This window comes from Lissotriton vulgaris, chromosome 10, assembly GCF_964263255.1.
Source record: "Lissotriton vulgaris chromosome 10, aLisVul1.2, whole genome shotgun sequence".
Lineage (NCBI taxonomy): Eukaryota > Metazoa > Chordata > Amphibia > Caudata > Salamandridae > Lissotriton > Lissotriton vulgaris.
The window spans coordinates 638,045,253-638,061,238 of record NC_141698.1 but is presented as its reverse complement, the minus strand read 5'-3'; the positions used below and the strand labels follow the sequence as shown (position 1 = coordinate 638,061,238).

General features: G+C 41.9%; 1 protein-coding gene across 4 annotated transcripts in view; it reads right to left on the bottom strand.

Moving 5' to 3' along the window:
- DPP6 (dipeptidyl peptidase like 6) overlaps nt 1-15,986 on the bottom strand; it is a 2,152,278-nt gene that overhangs the window by 627,132 nt on the left and 1,509,160 nt on the right. For all 4 annotated transcript variants that reach the window (XM_086941474.1, XM_086941473.1, XM_086941476.1 and 1 more), the window contains exon 8: nt 2,527-2,647. In XM_086941474.1, coding sequence (XP_086797600.1) covers nt 2,527-2,647 — 121 coding nt within the window. The remainder of the gene's footprint in view (nt 1-2,526; nt 2,648-15,986) is intronic.

Here is a 15,986-nt window from a genome sequence, read left to right as displayed (position 1 = left end):
GTGACCTATTTTTGTATTGTGAAATAACAATATTGATTCAAATTGTCAAACATGTTGAAATATTGTGCTTCAAAGATCCAATATAGAAAGGTCAGGAAGAGCTGGTAATGTTGCACATACAGAAATAAACAGACTAAAGGAAATGCATGTGCACAAACTATATTGTACACACACACACACACATCTTGATGGGGTCTGCCAGGGGGTGTGGTAGGTGCAGATTCCATCCATCCCTCGTTCACAGAGGAGTGCAATAATACATGTGCAGAGTACAACTCACTTTCCTCTGTGGTGGTTTGAAACAGGTGTAGAACTGGGACTGGAGAAGGTGCAATGGTGCAAGGGACAGAAAGGTCGTATGTGGATTGCAAACCCCATACACCAATGCTCGTGAAGTAAATGACCATTAGAGTACAGATTACATTTCCAACTCTAATCTGGGGCCTGAAATGTAAAATCACTATCAATCAGCAGTGCATGCATTTATAGTGTGATTCTACAGTTAAAGTTAAAATAGGTAATGCAGGCCTCAGTTTAAATGAGCGATGTTAACATGATATGCTCTTTCGGCTGCTGTGCTCTTTCTTTTTTCTTTTATTTAGGAGACCAGCTGTAACTGCCTACTTTCAAATAAATGCATTCTCTTGTTTAAAGTTTCTGTGTGAATGTTAATCTGTATGTATTTCATGGTAAGCTCAATAATGAATCACTGAACCTGTGCTGAGAACATGCCAAACACAATGCATCATCCTACTATGATATCTCTTGATGGTCATGCTGCAGCGGCATCCATTTTGTGATGCCTGGGAAGAGGGCCGATACCAAGATTTTGCGAAATGTTTAATCCTGATTGGCTTTCCCTCCATGGAAATCATAGGGAATGTTGTTTACCATGGAAAATTTGTTTTTTGAATTGTTAATAGTCAAATTCAGATGCTCCTTTTGACTCTCTGGACATTAGACACTCTCACTTTCCTGACTGAATCTGTATTTGATTCTTCCTTTCAGAGGCTTTGCTTGCTGACACTGTTGGTGTGGCTTCCCTCACCAACATCCTAAGTTCCTCTAGTTTAGAATATCAGGGAATCTTCCACTCATGGGAAACTGAATTTGCTCGAATTTGCTCTTTGGAAATTGTTAGCATTTTGTTTTGTAATTGCTAATTCTAAATTAATTTGTATTATATACTGGATATAGTTATGTACTTCTCATTGACATTTGATAACCTTAAATGATTTGAATGTGTAACTCTGCTAACCTACCAATAAAAATTCAAGGTGTGCAAATCTATTACTCTCCGTCATCATTGTGGGGCCGAATGTGATGACTGTCATTGATGAGTTGTTGCTTTGTGGAAGTAACACCTCGGTCCGCGACTAAAGGTCCATTCGCTCAAGTGCAGCTCGTACTTGAGCTTGCAACGATGATCTGCACATTGCAAATATGTTGCTTTTAACATGCTAACAGGTGTGCTGTTAGGGAAGAAGCCCTACAAAGCTTACGGAAGCACTTATCTGGAAAACAACAATGTTTACTAAATTCATTTCAACAGTTTAACAAAATTAAAACACGTAATCCCTTGCTGAAACTTCTTCTTAGATTTTATTCAGTAAATTGGTATCATTCTACCACTGGTTCCTTGGTAGCAAATAATTTTCAACCCGAATATTTATTCAACCCAATACATTTTGGGTTAATCATGGCCCTTCAGGGGTCACACTTCGGTGTTGAACAACGGTACCTCATTTGTCCCAGCGTATCACAGCAACGAGGCAGGAACGGAGATTTGTAAGGATTTTGAGACTCAACTACCTTTTTAGCACCATTACACCATTAACTAATATCACACAAGAACCCGAGTTCAGAGATTTCAAAGCTAAGAGTTCTTTTTGTGCTCCTTTTTCACACAAGTCCATAGATGCATTTGAACGACTGGTTCAATTAGAAATCAATCTGATTGATTTTCGGAAAACCATGAGCTCCAATTTCACATCTAAAGAATGGAGTATTGTATCCTCCTTAGCAAACAATAAACAACTTACTTTTCAAAAAGCAGATAAAGGGGGAGCGTTGGTATTACTGGAGACGGACTTTTATGAAAGAAACATACTGGCTCATATACAAGACACAAGCATCTACACAAAGCTTGATCAGGATCCCACAAAAACATATCAATACATTCTCCATCAAATACTATTGGATTAATGAAAATTCTAAAAAGTATTTATATACAGATCATCCACGTCAACCCCAATTGTACATGTTCTCAAAAATCCACAAAAATGTCACAACCCCGCCCTTCAGACCCATTGTATCAACATGTGAATCAATCTCTGAACCCATCGGAAAATACATGCAATCTCCTCTCAATGCCTTCTCTGACAACCATTACTTCCTCATTGTACCATTTTTCAAAGTAGGTTATGAGTTCCACTTAGTTATCGGACCATGAGATCTGCATATAGCTTTCTAAACCAATCAAAAGAATGATAGATAAATCAACAACACTTTCAATCATTGCCATACCTTCATACAACCAGTCGCTGAGGCCATTAAAAACAACTCCTTCTCTTCCAGTGGCGACCAATCGGATGGCACGACTGTCCACGTTCATCTGATAGTAGATGTTGTTCTCAAATACGAAGATCTGGATTAAAATGAAATTAAGAAATCACCAAAAGCTAGAACAGGATCATCCATTGTACTTCATTTATAAATTCTCACATAGCCACTAGTGGGTGAAGGGTGTTTTTGCCACCTGTCATCACATTATCATACCACATAGAATTCCTATTTTACCATTTATTTGATCTGGACGCTTCCAGTACCTCCGGAAAAACTTATGCTAGGGGAGACTAGTTCAACTGTATGTTCAAACTCATTACTTCCTGAAATTAACTCACGAAGCATTGAAAAAAAAGTGACAAAATGAAACTAGTTTGAAGAGAAGTCTATGTACTCTGTTGTAAGTAAAACTTATGGGGCTAGATTTTTGCTGGTTGATTTAATACACTTTCCAGGAAAAGTAATTTAGTCTGTGAGAGTGGACAAGAAGAGTCCACAAGGTATACTCTCTGAGAAGAGTGCCTAATGTAGCCCCTATTGGGAAATGAGAAAGAGCTGATTCAGATATAGTAATTAGTAGAAGGGGGACGCACAGATCGCTGTCTAGATGCTGTTTGTCATCATATTTCAAACTGTGCGTGCCACTTAGCACATTTTTTTGGGGCGGGAGCCAGGACTTATTTTTTGGCAGCAAAAATGATTAACTGCGATTTACAGAATACACACGTTGATTTTTGCTGCCGCAAAACAGCAGCCTGTGTTTAAAAACATAGTAACTTTCGACTTTGCAGATGTTCCAGTTCCCCAACATCCTACATAAATAAGCAAGGGGCAGATGTATCAATATACCTATTTGCGATTCTCAAATAGCGATTTTTTGAGAATCGCTATTTGAGAATTGCAAATGGTATGTATGTAAAAGTTTGCTATTTTTTAGCGATTTCTTAAAATTCCTTAATTGCGATTAGCAAATTGCTAATCGCAATTAAGTAATATTTTCCAATTCATTTCTATGGGCCAGGAGGCCCATAGGAAGGAATGGGAAGTTCTTCTCAATTTGCGATTCGTAATTTGCTAATCGCAAATTGAGAATAATTTCAAGGGTGTATAAAGGAAACCCTGCTGCACCCCTGAAAATTACATGTGTGCACATATGGTGCACATACATGCCCTAAGTGCATGTATGAGCGCCACATGGCACCTTTACAAATGCTAAAAAGTGTATTTGTAAAAGAATTTGCAAATTAACACCAACTACAAGTTGGTGGTAATTTGCGATTTCTTAAGGTGAAATTGCAAAAATTAAATGTTTCTTACATAGCATTTAAGGAAACGCAATTTGCGATTCCTTAAATGCTTTCGCAAAACTAAGGAATCGCAAAATTTGCGATTCCTTAATTTTTGCATCATACATTTTGAGAATTTTTAGTCGCAAACATTGGGAATCTCCGCTTGTAAGCTTAAAAGTTCACAATTAAACCTTTTATTCTCAGTTAAGAACCATTCCCTTAAAAATTAATGTTTTGCGTGCTGCTTTCTCTGCGAATTTTATACAAAAATACGACTGTACACAGCAGCCACATGTCCTCTCTCACATCTGTTCATTTTCCACATACTGTTTAAGTTGCGACGGTTGAATAGGTTGGAACAGTGTAGTACTAGTTAAAATTGCAGTCACACGTTGGGACTACAGCACGCGCCTGAGCAGCAACTTGAATTCAGTAGAAGCTGGATGGCAACTGGAATTCATTTAGGAGCTGGAAGCATTCCAGGTCATGAATGAAAGAATACACTGCAGGGAAGGGAAATGACGATGATATAATAATCTTTTTTATATGGCTGTCTCGTTTTCATATTTCTTTTTAAGATTGCGTGTGAAAACATGCCATGAAACCTGTCGCAAATTACAGGAGCAAACAGAATACATGCTGTGTTTGTGTACTTCGGAGTTAAGGAATAAAAGGCACTATTGAAATGAAAGTTGTTTACCCGAAGGCGTCTAAGCGCTTTTGCAGAAGGAAAAGAGAGGGAAGGGTGAAAGACTGATGACAAGAGTGCCTGACATGGGGATAAGGAAGAACAAGCGTTTTCAATGCAATCGGTCTCGCATGTATGATAGTTTGAGCTACTGGCATTGAAAACGACAATGCCTTTTATTTATGTGTTGTTTTTAAAACATAAACAAAAGGCATTGTCATTTACAATTTCAATAGATTATGCTCTCGCAAATGGTAGACCTATTGAATTGCAAATGCGTGCTATAAAATTTTTAAAAAGCCTTAGGAGAGAGCGTGTCCTGCCTGCAACGGAAGGCAGGACAAATTTATTTGAGAAAATAGTGCTCGGAGGCTGTAATTAAAGCCTACCGATCAACAATACACGTAACAGGGGTTGTCGCCATGGGAGGTTACAAAATGAGACAAGGCGGTACTAAGGAGGGACTACAAAGCCCTATGACCAATGAACAGTCACAGTTTACAGTTGACAATGACACAAGCCACTGAAAAATGTGGGCGGCAGCGGACCCTACTTCAATACAGCATGCCTCACAAAGCAGCAAATGCACTGTCCAGGCTTGAACCAAAAAACTACTGATTAAAAAGCCATGTTTTCAATGCATTCCTAAAAACACGATCTGTACATCTTTGCAGGTAAAGAGGAAGGCAGTTTCATCTCTTGGCTGTTCAGTAGGCAAAACTTCCTACCCCCCCAATGAGTTCACTTGCTCTGGGGACCAGCTCATTGAGGGCTGAGGAGGACCTCAAGATTCTGGGCAGGCGGTAGCAACTGAATTTCTGTTTTAGATATTAAGGGCCAAGGCCATTCAGTGCCTTAAAAGCGATGCAAAGTGTCTTGAAATCAGCTCGCTTGGGAATAGGTAAACAGTGGAGCTGAACCAAGGCATGAGAGCTGGAATGATGCCTTGGGTTCCTAAGTATAATCTGTGCTGAAGATTAACATATAGTGCACTGCAGTTTTGACATATTTTTCCATATTCTGAAGGTGCCTTACTTGGAATTGGCTCAAATTGCACATCTACTAATTTATGCACCTGAGCTATCGAAGATTGGTTGGATGTGCAAATCACACTGGATTTCTGCACCCCCATCGCGATTGGCCCTTATGTGCTTTTCTAGCCTGTAGAGTGTGGTGTGAGAGTTCTCTCACTTTATTTAATGTGTTTGTGCCATTTGTGAAGGCAAGACAGTTTAACAGGAATCCATATTTTGAAGAAAAAAATCTTACACATCATTTCAGATCCTTCAAAACAGGGTCGTCCAGCGCATTCCCTGGAATCTTGCACAAAGGCTAGGGGCTCCATTATGATGTCGGGCGGATCGCCTCCGCCATGGTGGCGGTGGCGATCCGCCCGACAGAAATGCCCGCCCGCCACCCTTTTCCCCCCCGCCACATTACAATGGCGGGGGGGGGACCACAGCGGAGGCAAACACCGCCCACCACTTTTCCGCCCCGGTCGCCTTGCGGCCAGGGCGGAAAACGAGTAACATGCAGGCGGTGTCTGTCAGACACCGCCTGCAATATTACAATGGGCATTTTTCAATGCCATTGCCGCCACGGAAAGGCATGTGGTGTTCACTCTGGGGGCCCCCTGTGGGCCCCCGGAGTGAAGGCCAAAGGGGGGTGGCACACGGGGGGTACCTGTGGTACCCCCCTGCATTTACATAATCAAAGCGGTAGGCACCGCGCGGTGCCTGCCGCTTTGATTATGTAAATGCTGCAAAGCATTTTTAGTATTGTGGCGGGCGAAGCACAGAGCTCCGCCCGCCACAATACTATAAATACAGGATGTGCCCGCCACTGTGGCGGGCACATCCTAATGGTGCGTGTGGGACCCCCGCCCTTAGGGCGGGCGGTCCCAATTTCCAATAGGATGGCGGGCGGGCAAAGCCCGCCCGCCATCCTAATGTGCCCCCTAGGTTTTCAGGATAACCACTGACAAATTTAGATTTATTGTGTGTGGTTTTATTTTAAACCCTTCGCTGCTGATGACGAGCTCAGCTCGTCAACAGCCACGGTGGAAAAAAGCCGCACAGCGGAAAAATAACCGCCGCAGCGATGCGGTTAAGGAAATAAGCTGACACTATGTATGTCAACCTTACTTATGTTAGACAACCCTAGTTTAAATAATTTGAATGTTCACGGTGAGTATTGATCTTGAATTAATATGTTTGCTCTGTACTTTTATATGGACAGTGCATTCTTTGGAAGCACTGAATGAAGCTTGCACAACTGCCACCTGCTTTCTACAAGCCAGATCTACAATGTTCTTGCTAAGGCAGGTTATCCTGAGAGGATCTAGGGAATTGGTCCTGATTTGACTACACGTTTGCAATTGTTTATCATTAACATGTAAAAAGTACATATTGCATACCGATCAAGGTGCTAAAAAAGATATGTTTTGAAGCTCGAATGGATCAAACATTACTACAAACACTGCAACTTGGGTTGAGGGCAGTGGAAGGCACTTCACTAAAGTTAACTGGTCATCTTTTAGTTGCTCATCGCTGTATTTTGGTGTCGGGCTGGTTCAAATGAGGTGAAATCTTTGCCCAGACAGTGTTAATATAGGTCAAAACTACGAAACAGTGAGGTAATACTATTACAAATGTGCTGCCTTTTGCTGCATAATTTTTTCTTGCCCCATAATTTAGTGAACCCTGCCACATATTTGGCCCTCTCCTGCTGATATTCCAGTGGTCCTGCCTATAAGTGACCTTTCATTGAAAGTGAAGCTACCTAACATACACCGTGGTGATTGCCTCATTAGGCCTTGTTCTCTTCTGTGTGGTTGTGTTCATTACATTGCCAGCACACTCTTCTGGGATTTACTGTAAATCATCTCTCCCTTTTGCATTGCCCGACCACTGCATCGCCTTCACCACATCATGAAGCAAGGGTAAAGGCAGTGTGATTGTGAAAAAAGAATAAGATAACTTTTATTAAATAATTTAAAAAATGAGGGGTGTGTGGATCTTCCTCACAAAAAAGTGTAATACCTAAAGGTGTATTGTAGGTAAAGCAGTGGTCAGGCGATCAGTGACTGGGGATACTGTCACATACAACCTCCTGGGCATTTACTCCAAAAGCACCTTCAATCTCTTGGGTTTTATCCCCATTAGACCCGGGGTACTTTTGGGACTCCACCGTCCATACCATAGTTTGGTGGATGGTTGATTAACTCTTCCTCTTTCCTACCTTGCGGGCCGACAAAGGTACAATCAACACTTTTGCAGGTCCACAAGTGCATCTGCTGCACCCTCATGCATACAAGTTGAACTAGAAAGTTCTCACTGAGCATTCAGCTTTAAATTAATCAAATGTGACTGCAGCTCCACAAAGCAATAACTGTGGAAACCACATTGTGTATCACTCTGTATGTATTTTCATGCTAGCCTTTAATCCAACAACTCACTGATGTCGATCTTTAACCAGCCAAGCCTGCCATGTCCAGCAACGTTATTACTGTCATTGAAACTTCTCCCATTATGCTCAGTGGTCAGATAAATCTACCCCAAAGAGCTTCCTTCTTGTATGTATTAACTAGACAATGTCTCTACTTTAAGGCACATGGTTACAAAGGACAAATCAAGTATTCTAGATCCCAATTAAGTTAGCCATTGGCTAATTGTTTCTAATCGAAAGCTTGTGTGAAAAACTCTTAGGCAAATTAAAATGTTTGTGCAAATGTTTTTCACAACTGAGATAAAATCACAATAATGTGGGTCTCAATGTTACTTCTGGTAGCTAAGAGCAACTCATATGTAACAATGTTTTTTTACCTAGATAGTCTATGAAATATTCAGTTAGTCATTTTCAGCAATTTCATCAAGTAATTTTCAATCCCTGTAAACACATTTGAAAATTGCTAAATGGCTTTCACAATTGTGCACTGGCATCACTTTCTGCATCCCATTGTTCTGACTATCTGATCTTCTCATGGCTAAATGTATACTGAAGTATCAAATGTTTTATTAATTCCTCATTCCCGCTGGCAAACTGACTAGGCTGAATGAGTCATTCATCTTCCAGTACACTCAGTAATGTGATATGATAAGCCCTTTCTATCCCGGGACAGGCATGAGCATTTCACATTATTGGTTTTGACAGCATTACAATATACACTGTCAGATTAGTCAATATCACTTTTATGAGGGAAAACACAGTCATGACGCTTAATCTGGGAATCTTCACTGAGCAAACTTTATACCCAGGGTGGGGTAAATATTTGTTTGCATTAATATATCCGGCACTGTCCATAATATTCTATCTATTCTTGTTTCTACATATTCACAATGTAGTATCCGCAATAAAGTCTTTGTTTTTGTAGGGATACAGTTCAGCTTTCCAAACACTCACTAAGTTTTTAGCAAAACAATTCAAATTTTTCTGCAGTTCCTGAAAATTCCTTTCCACCTAGGTGAAGTAATTGGTTCTGCCACGGTGTTAGTGGCTTGACAAGCAGGATAAGTATAAGAAAATGCGCTTCCATGGAGGCGGGATTAAAGCAGGTCTAATGTGTCACATTTAGCAGTCAATTAAATGAATACTGCTGATGGTGGGTGGGAAATCCCAGACCATAGACAGTTAGCGGAGATTCCTGACAGGAACGATTGGAGAATCAGAATTATACTTGTTGGTGCCTTCTGCCACTGGATGCCACAAGGCTGATCATTCCATGTATTAAGACTTATAGGGAAGTGGCACACGAGCCTGGACACAAATGGATCCCATCTGTGGATATGCAGCAATGCACCATAATTAAGTTTGCCTGAGCAGTGATCTTAATCTTAGGATAACCTACGTCTCTTCTATTGTCCTTTGGTGCATGACAGAACCCAATGTGTTTAGGCCATGCACAATGAGCCATGACCAGAGTCATCAACATGCTGTAGGTCACATACCCTGCCATGACATTATAAAGGTGGTTCGTTGACCCCCACTCCACTTTGCATTTGGATGTCAATATGCTTCAAATCATTTCCATGGCCTAGTTATCTTTCCACAAATCACTAAGTAAGGGTATAAATGGCTGCTCAACCAATTTGTGATTATTCAATGTACAGATTCACATAGCGTTCGTATATTTGGGTCCCTTTTCTGGCCGTAGCACGTGCTTCAATGCAAAAACGCATGTTTCCAACTGCCTACATGGCGGCTGGATCATAATTAGGAGGTAGGGACCACCGCCTACTTGTCAGGCAGTCCCAATCGCAAAATAATGGTGGTCCGACGCTCGTCCGACTGCCATCGTAATCAGCCCCATAGAGCTTTCTTTAATAAATAAAACAAGACAAAAACAACAATAATCCAGTCAGTAGACATGCAATGTAAAAAACTTTAGTGAAAATAGCATCAAAAAAGCTAAAGCGCCCACTGTGGCTATCTGGTCATGCCGGATTAGGACAAAGTCACAAGTTCAGTCCGGCTACAGGGATCCAGTTAGGTCCGCTGAACACAGTACCTTAAATCCTGGTTTGTGGAGCATTGCAAGGAACCACCTTGAAGATATGTTGCGCAGCCGAAGCCATGTGTCGGTTCTGAGATGCAGTGAGGCTGAGATGCGAGGGTGTGTGTTGTCAGCAAGGATCCCGTCGACAGGGCTTGTGATGCAAAGTCTGGTGTCAAGGATGCAGTGCGCAGTGGGGCTGATGCATTGGTTAGAAGAAGCTGCGATATAGAGTTTGGCTTTGTCGTTGATGCCACCGTCAATGAGAGATGTGAGGGTCTGTGCTCAGGACACATGGCACAGCAGCAGTTCTAAAGGGGATACAGGCTGCAGCAGAAATGCAGGTCTTTGCAATGGCTCCAATACACGCAGCAGCAGAGATGCATCGGTTCTGCTCGGGTTGGCACAGTGCAGCAGAGATGTGTTGGTTCCGCTAGATCCACAGCAGTGTGCAAAGCACCTTAAGTCCACTTCCAAAGGTCCAGGACTGGAGTAGCACCACTTGGCAGGGTAGACTCAGAGATGGCAGAGTCCAGGTGCAGATGCAAGGTTGTTGGATGCCTGTTATGTCCCTGAGGAACCAGATCAGGAGGCCAGCCATCTAGCCCTTGGTGTCTCTCTAAGTTTTGGGTTCTAGAGATGCAGGTCCAGTCCTTCTCACCCAGGTAAGAGGGCATCAGACAGCAGGGCAGCAGAGTGATAGTCCTTTCAGAAGCTCAGAAATCCTTCTTCCTTGCAGAGTATTCATAGGTCCAGGAGTGTAAATGGGGCTGGGCCTAGCTCCTCCTTCCCATCCTCCCAGTGGTGGCCACCCAATCACACCTGCGCTCCCAATTGTGTGTTGCTGTCTAGGAGAAATACACAAAGCCCAAGTATCACCCAATCATGTGACCCAGAGACAGGCTACAGGCACCACATGGCAAAAGCAAGAACAGGCCAACTTTCTAAAAGTGGCATTTTGAGAATTGTAAGTTAAGATCAAACTTCACCACAAGTTAGGATTTTAAATTGCAATTCCAGACACAACAAACATGAAGGGGTACCTGTTCCCAATTTTTTTAAATTACACTTAGAAAATGTAATAAGGTCATTCCAATGTTATCCATGGGAGAGGTAGGCCATGCATTAGTGAAAATCGAATGTAAGAGTTTCTCTCTAACAGGACATGTAAAACTTAAAATTACACGTCCAACTTTTTACGAACACTGTACCCTGCATTGGGGCTGCCCGGGCCCTATCTTAGGGGTGACTTATATGATTTAGGATGGTTTGGGCCTGGCAAAATGTTTATATTTAGCAAATAATCCTGGTTGAAACTGAGCACTAACAGTGTTGAGTAACATACAATCCATTATGTTTTCACATTATGGATTGTATGTTGTACATGGCTTTATATCATCACTGGAAATGGTTAAATAACAATTCATGGTTGCTGATGGGCTGTTTTTAAATTACAGTAATGCCTGATGAAGGGCTCATTGCCCGAACTGCATTGGGTACATATTTGCATGTTTACTCGAGATAAAATTTGACTTATCATGCTGCTGGAAACAACCTGGATGGGCATTCCTTGAGCATTAAGTTTGGGGTCACCTTCCCTCTGTGTGAAATTTAGAACATGGAAGATTATTGGAGTGAATATGGATGAAAAGGATTTTTTGGATGAATATTGGATTGTTTTTTGTCACTTTGTTTAAGTGCTTCTTAGATGTGTGGCTTAATTAGTGCTGCAGACCTACCAGTAGCATTTAATTTACAAGCCCTGGGCACAGATAGTACCACTTTACCAGGGACTTACAAGTAAAGTAAATATGCCAATTGGGTATAAGCCAATCAAACATGTTTTAAGGAGAGACGACAAACACTTAGGAACTGGTTAGCAGTGGTAAACTGTACAAAGTCCTAAAGTCAGAAAACACAAAGTCAGAAAGCAGGAGGGCTGAAGGCAAAATGTTAGTGGGAAACCATGCCAGGGATTCCAGGGCTAACAGTGGGCCATCCTGCCAGGGTAGGTGGGGCAAAGCTGCTCCCTGCCCCACATACATTTCAAAGGACTGCCTCCAGCCCACTCACAAAGGAACATAACACCAGTCTTTTGTTACCTTAGACTACTTGGAGCCTGGGGAGGGGTAGGAAAGATCATTTCAGAATCAGATTTGCAAGTAGTCTAGAAGTTTACCCCGACTTAAAGGCTGACACCATTATTATTATCATTGTAGCAGCGTATAACGCACAAAGGGTAATCAATTAAGGAGTATCCTCGTGCTGAAGTCCCATTGAGGCTGAAAACATACTTATGAAACAGAAATCAGAGAAAAGCTAAGGGAACAATTTTTTCTAAACAGCTAAGTTTTAAGCTGTTTCCTAAAGATATATTCTGAAGTTTCCAATCTTAGGCACCGAGGTAGACAGTTCCACTGATTAGCTGCCATGTATTTAAAGGAGATACCCACAAAGCGTTTTCTATTACATTTTGGAATGCAGACCAAACCAGTTCTGGCCAATCTCAGACAGTGTATAGGGTAGTTAGAGTGCATCATAGTGCGAAGATATTGCGTGCACTTGCCCTGCAGTACTCTGTGGACATAGCACAGCGCTTTAAAGGAGATCCTCTCCTCAATGGGGTGGCAATGGAGAGTCACCAGGGCATTACCAGTTGGTGCAAATACAGGGATATTTAACAGCATCCGAGCTGCAGCTTTTTTCACCAGTTGGAGCTTGCTTATGTTCTTCTTTACTGCCCCCAGATATAGACTGTTAACAATAGTCCAAACTGGAGGTCACCATTGCCTGGACCACTGTCTTTTTCGAAGCGTCTGGGATAAGCCCAAGAATTTTTTTCAGCATTTTTGGGATCCCATAGATCCCTGTGAGGGCGGAAATCTGAGGTTGGAAACGGTCTATAGTCAAGTAAATAAGCAAATCTATGAAAAACTGTGTGCTATTCACCAAAATTTATATATATATAATTGGCCAGTAATAAGTGAGAAAGTCACCCAACAAATCAATAGAATGAAATTGTTTCTTTTATTTATTTTGAGATTCTTGCAATTGTTTTTATCTTTTTATAGTATTTTTATAAGTTATAAATATATTTTCTCTTCACATTTTTATATATCAGTTGATTATAGAATTGATGAACATTTTATATACATAAGATATTAAAACAATTATAGACAAACATAAAATAAAGAGCAGACAATTAGTGTTGGCAATACGGCTAGATGGTTCACAACGCGCGTTTCGGCCTATAAAGCCTTCCTCAGGTGGCCGTATATTGTTGAAGCCAATGATGTCCAGACCATGAAACACAGACTAGAAAGGGTTGTTTATTTTAACTGCAAGCTCTTGACAATAAAATTTAATGAAGCTTAGCGTGATCTTCAGATAGCCACGATTTCTAAATGTAGTATTTTTTATTCAACTGCCATTATTTAGATGCCATGGTAATAAGTCCGCCGAAATATGTGTAGGTAGCCGTCCCGATGGCACAGTTTCAGTCCAATTATCGCTCTGCACTCGATATGTATAATTCCTGGGATTTCAGCCTTCGCCTCTGATTATATTTATATATTATTTTTATGGGCGTAGCGGTGTGTTTCCTTAATGAAGGATCTCTGGACTTAGCGTAATTAGATCGGCCGAGAGGCAGGATTGTGTGGTTTCAAGTAGATTTATTATTCGTTAGATGGATGTAGTTTTTCTGTGAAGCCTCTCGGTATTGCAGCGTCAAAACCACATCACGACGGATCCGGCGTGGCAAGTAACTGGAAATCTGGTCAGAGAAAGAAAGTGTGGAGTCAAACCAGACTCCAAGATTGTTCACTTTGTGACTCAGGAGAGGTGGAGACCGTAGCATACTAGGCCACCAACTCGATGACCAAATGGAAGGTTGTTTTCCTACCACTATAACATCTGTTTTTGCTGGCATTAAGCCTGAGACTGTTGTATCTCATTCAGTTTGCAATGTCTTCCAGGCAGAGGTATAGATATTGGCCTTTCAGACCAACTATAAAGTGCAATCCTATACCTGTGGTGAACCCCCCAGAAGGACTGCCCTGTATTTCAGCAGTAGCAACACCTAGGTCCTGATGAATGCATAGGCACTTTTCCTTATATGCAGAAACATGTTGACCACTCGCTAAGCAGATATTTTGTTAAATCTGTTATCTCACTATTGTTTTTATGCTTGGGGAGCTGAGAGAAAACATCAAAGGTTCTACTTCTACTCAGTCTTACCTAATTTTATCCTTTCACTAATCACTCACTTGCACTGTTTTTTTCAGTTGTCATACCACACTGACACCACTTACTAGATGAAAACGCAAGGTCTTCTTACTCCCATAGTCCTTTTTTCCAACTCTTGTGACTGTGTGCACACCAACTCCTGGGTAAGGAGAACCCATATGATGTAAAAGTGGCGGAACAGATCGACAACTGATGGGAAAATTCTCACCTTGAGTATGGGTCTCACGTAAATTTGGTTACATGGTATCACGTGGTGTCACTGAATAATTTAGTTCACAATCCTCCCTTTTGTCATGTCAATGGTCGTTTGTGATTAGAGTTTATTTTTGACTCCTGGATACTTTCTGTGTAAATTAGGCCTTCTTTAAACCTCAGAGGACTGCCCTGCTGCATGAAGCTTGTCTTGCACCTTCAGAGGACTGACTTTCTGGTTGAGGGCTGCCTTATTGCTTGATCTTAGGACTACCAGAGTGACTCAGACTGCCAGAGTGACTCCGAGGGCTAGTTGACTGGCCTCCTGTGTAAGCTTCAGGGGCCGACCATGCTACAGAATCTTTGAACCCTGCACATGGCCTCAACCTGGAGTGAGTCCTGACACCCGAAGTGGTGCCAAACGAGTCCTGGACCCTTGGAAGTTGCACTAAAGATGGTCCTCCATTCAAAACATGAAACTTGGGATGTTCATCAAGAACTGGCCTGAGAACTGACAAGACACCAGGACCTACATGCTCGCAGATCTGCCCGCAGTGCATCGCTGGTCAGCCTGACTTCGCAGTGCCTCCTACTAATTTTTTTTCCACAGTAGTAAATCCTGCTCACGGGAACCTCCGCACAACAGTATACAGCCTGGTGAAGCACTTGTCAGCTACAGCCTGCAGCTTCATTCCGCTGGAGATTTTCCACCTCTAAAAAATGGACTAAGTCCGATCGTAGAAATGTTCGCCAATACTCCGTCCAGCGGTTCTCCGACACCTCCTCAGACACTGCTGGCTGCATTGCCCTGCTGAACAAAATGTCTGCTAAGTCCAAAGGTAAGCAGAGACTGGGCCTAAGCCACCTCGTGTAGCTGAACCATGGTCCATCGCTCTGCGCCTTAACATTTGACTTTGCCCCGGTCTTGCGTGACCAGATTTCCGAGGTTTGCTCTTTGATCTTTTAGGTGCTATTCTTCACTTAAAACTGTGAAAATTCATAACTCCGACTTCACTGATTGAATTTTTTTTGTTTTGGTGTCATTTTATTTACTAAAATGTACTCTATTTTTTAAATTGATGTGGGATTTTTCTTGTATTGTGTTTTCACTTAATTACTGTTTATGTGCTACATATTTACTTAACATAGTGCCTCTATGTTTAGCCTGGCAGCTTTTGTGCCAAGCTATCAGAGAGTTATGCCCCGGCTAATTTTGTGTTTTTTTTGGTTCACCCCGACATGGATTGTGCTTGCTGCTTGAGGAGGGTCATCACTTTCCTCAATCAAAACCCAGTTTCCTACAGGCTCAAACAGGTTTCGTAACACTTGCAACCCTGGCCTTCCTCCAGCTTACAGAGCAGTGGCGGCTCCTCCGCAATGGAGATGAAGCGTCGCCCCACTGCCTGACTCAGAGCCAGGAAATGTAAAATAAAACTATGCTCTTGCATCGTTTTTGTTTTACATTTGCCAGCTCTTAGCCAACGTTGGGGAGGGGCGGGCCGAGGCATGGGAG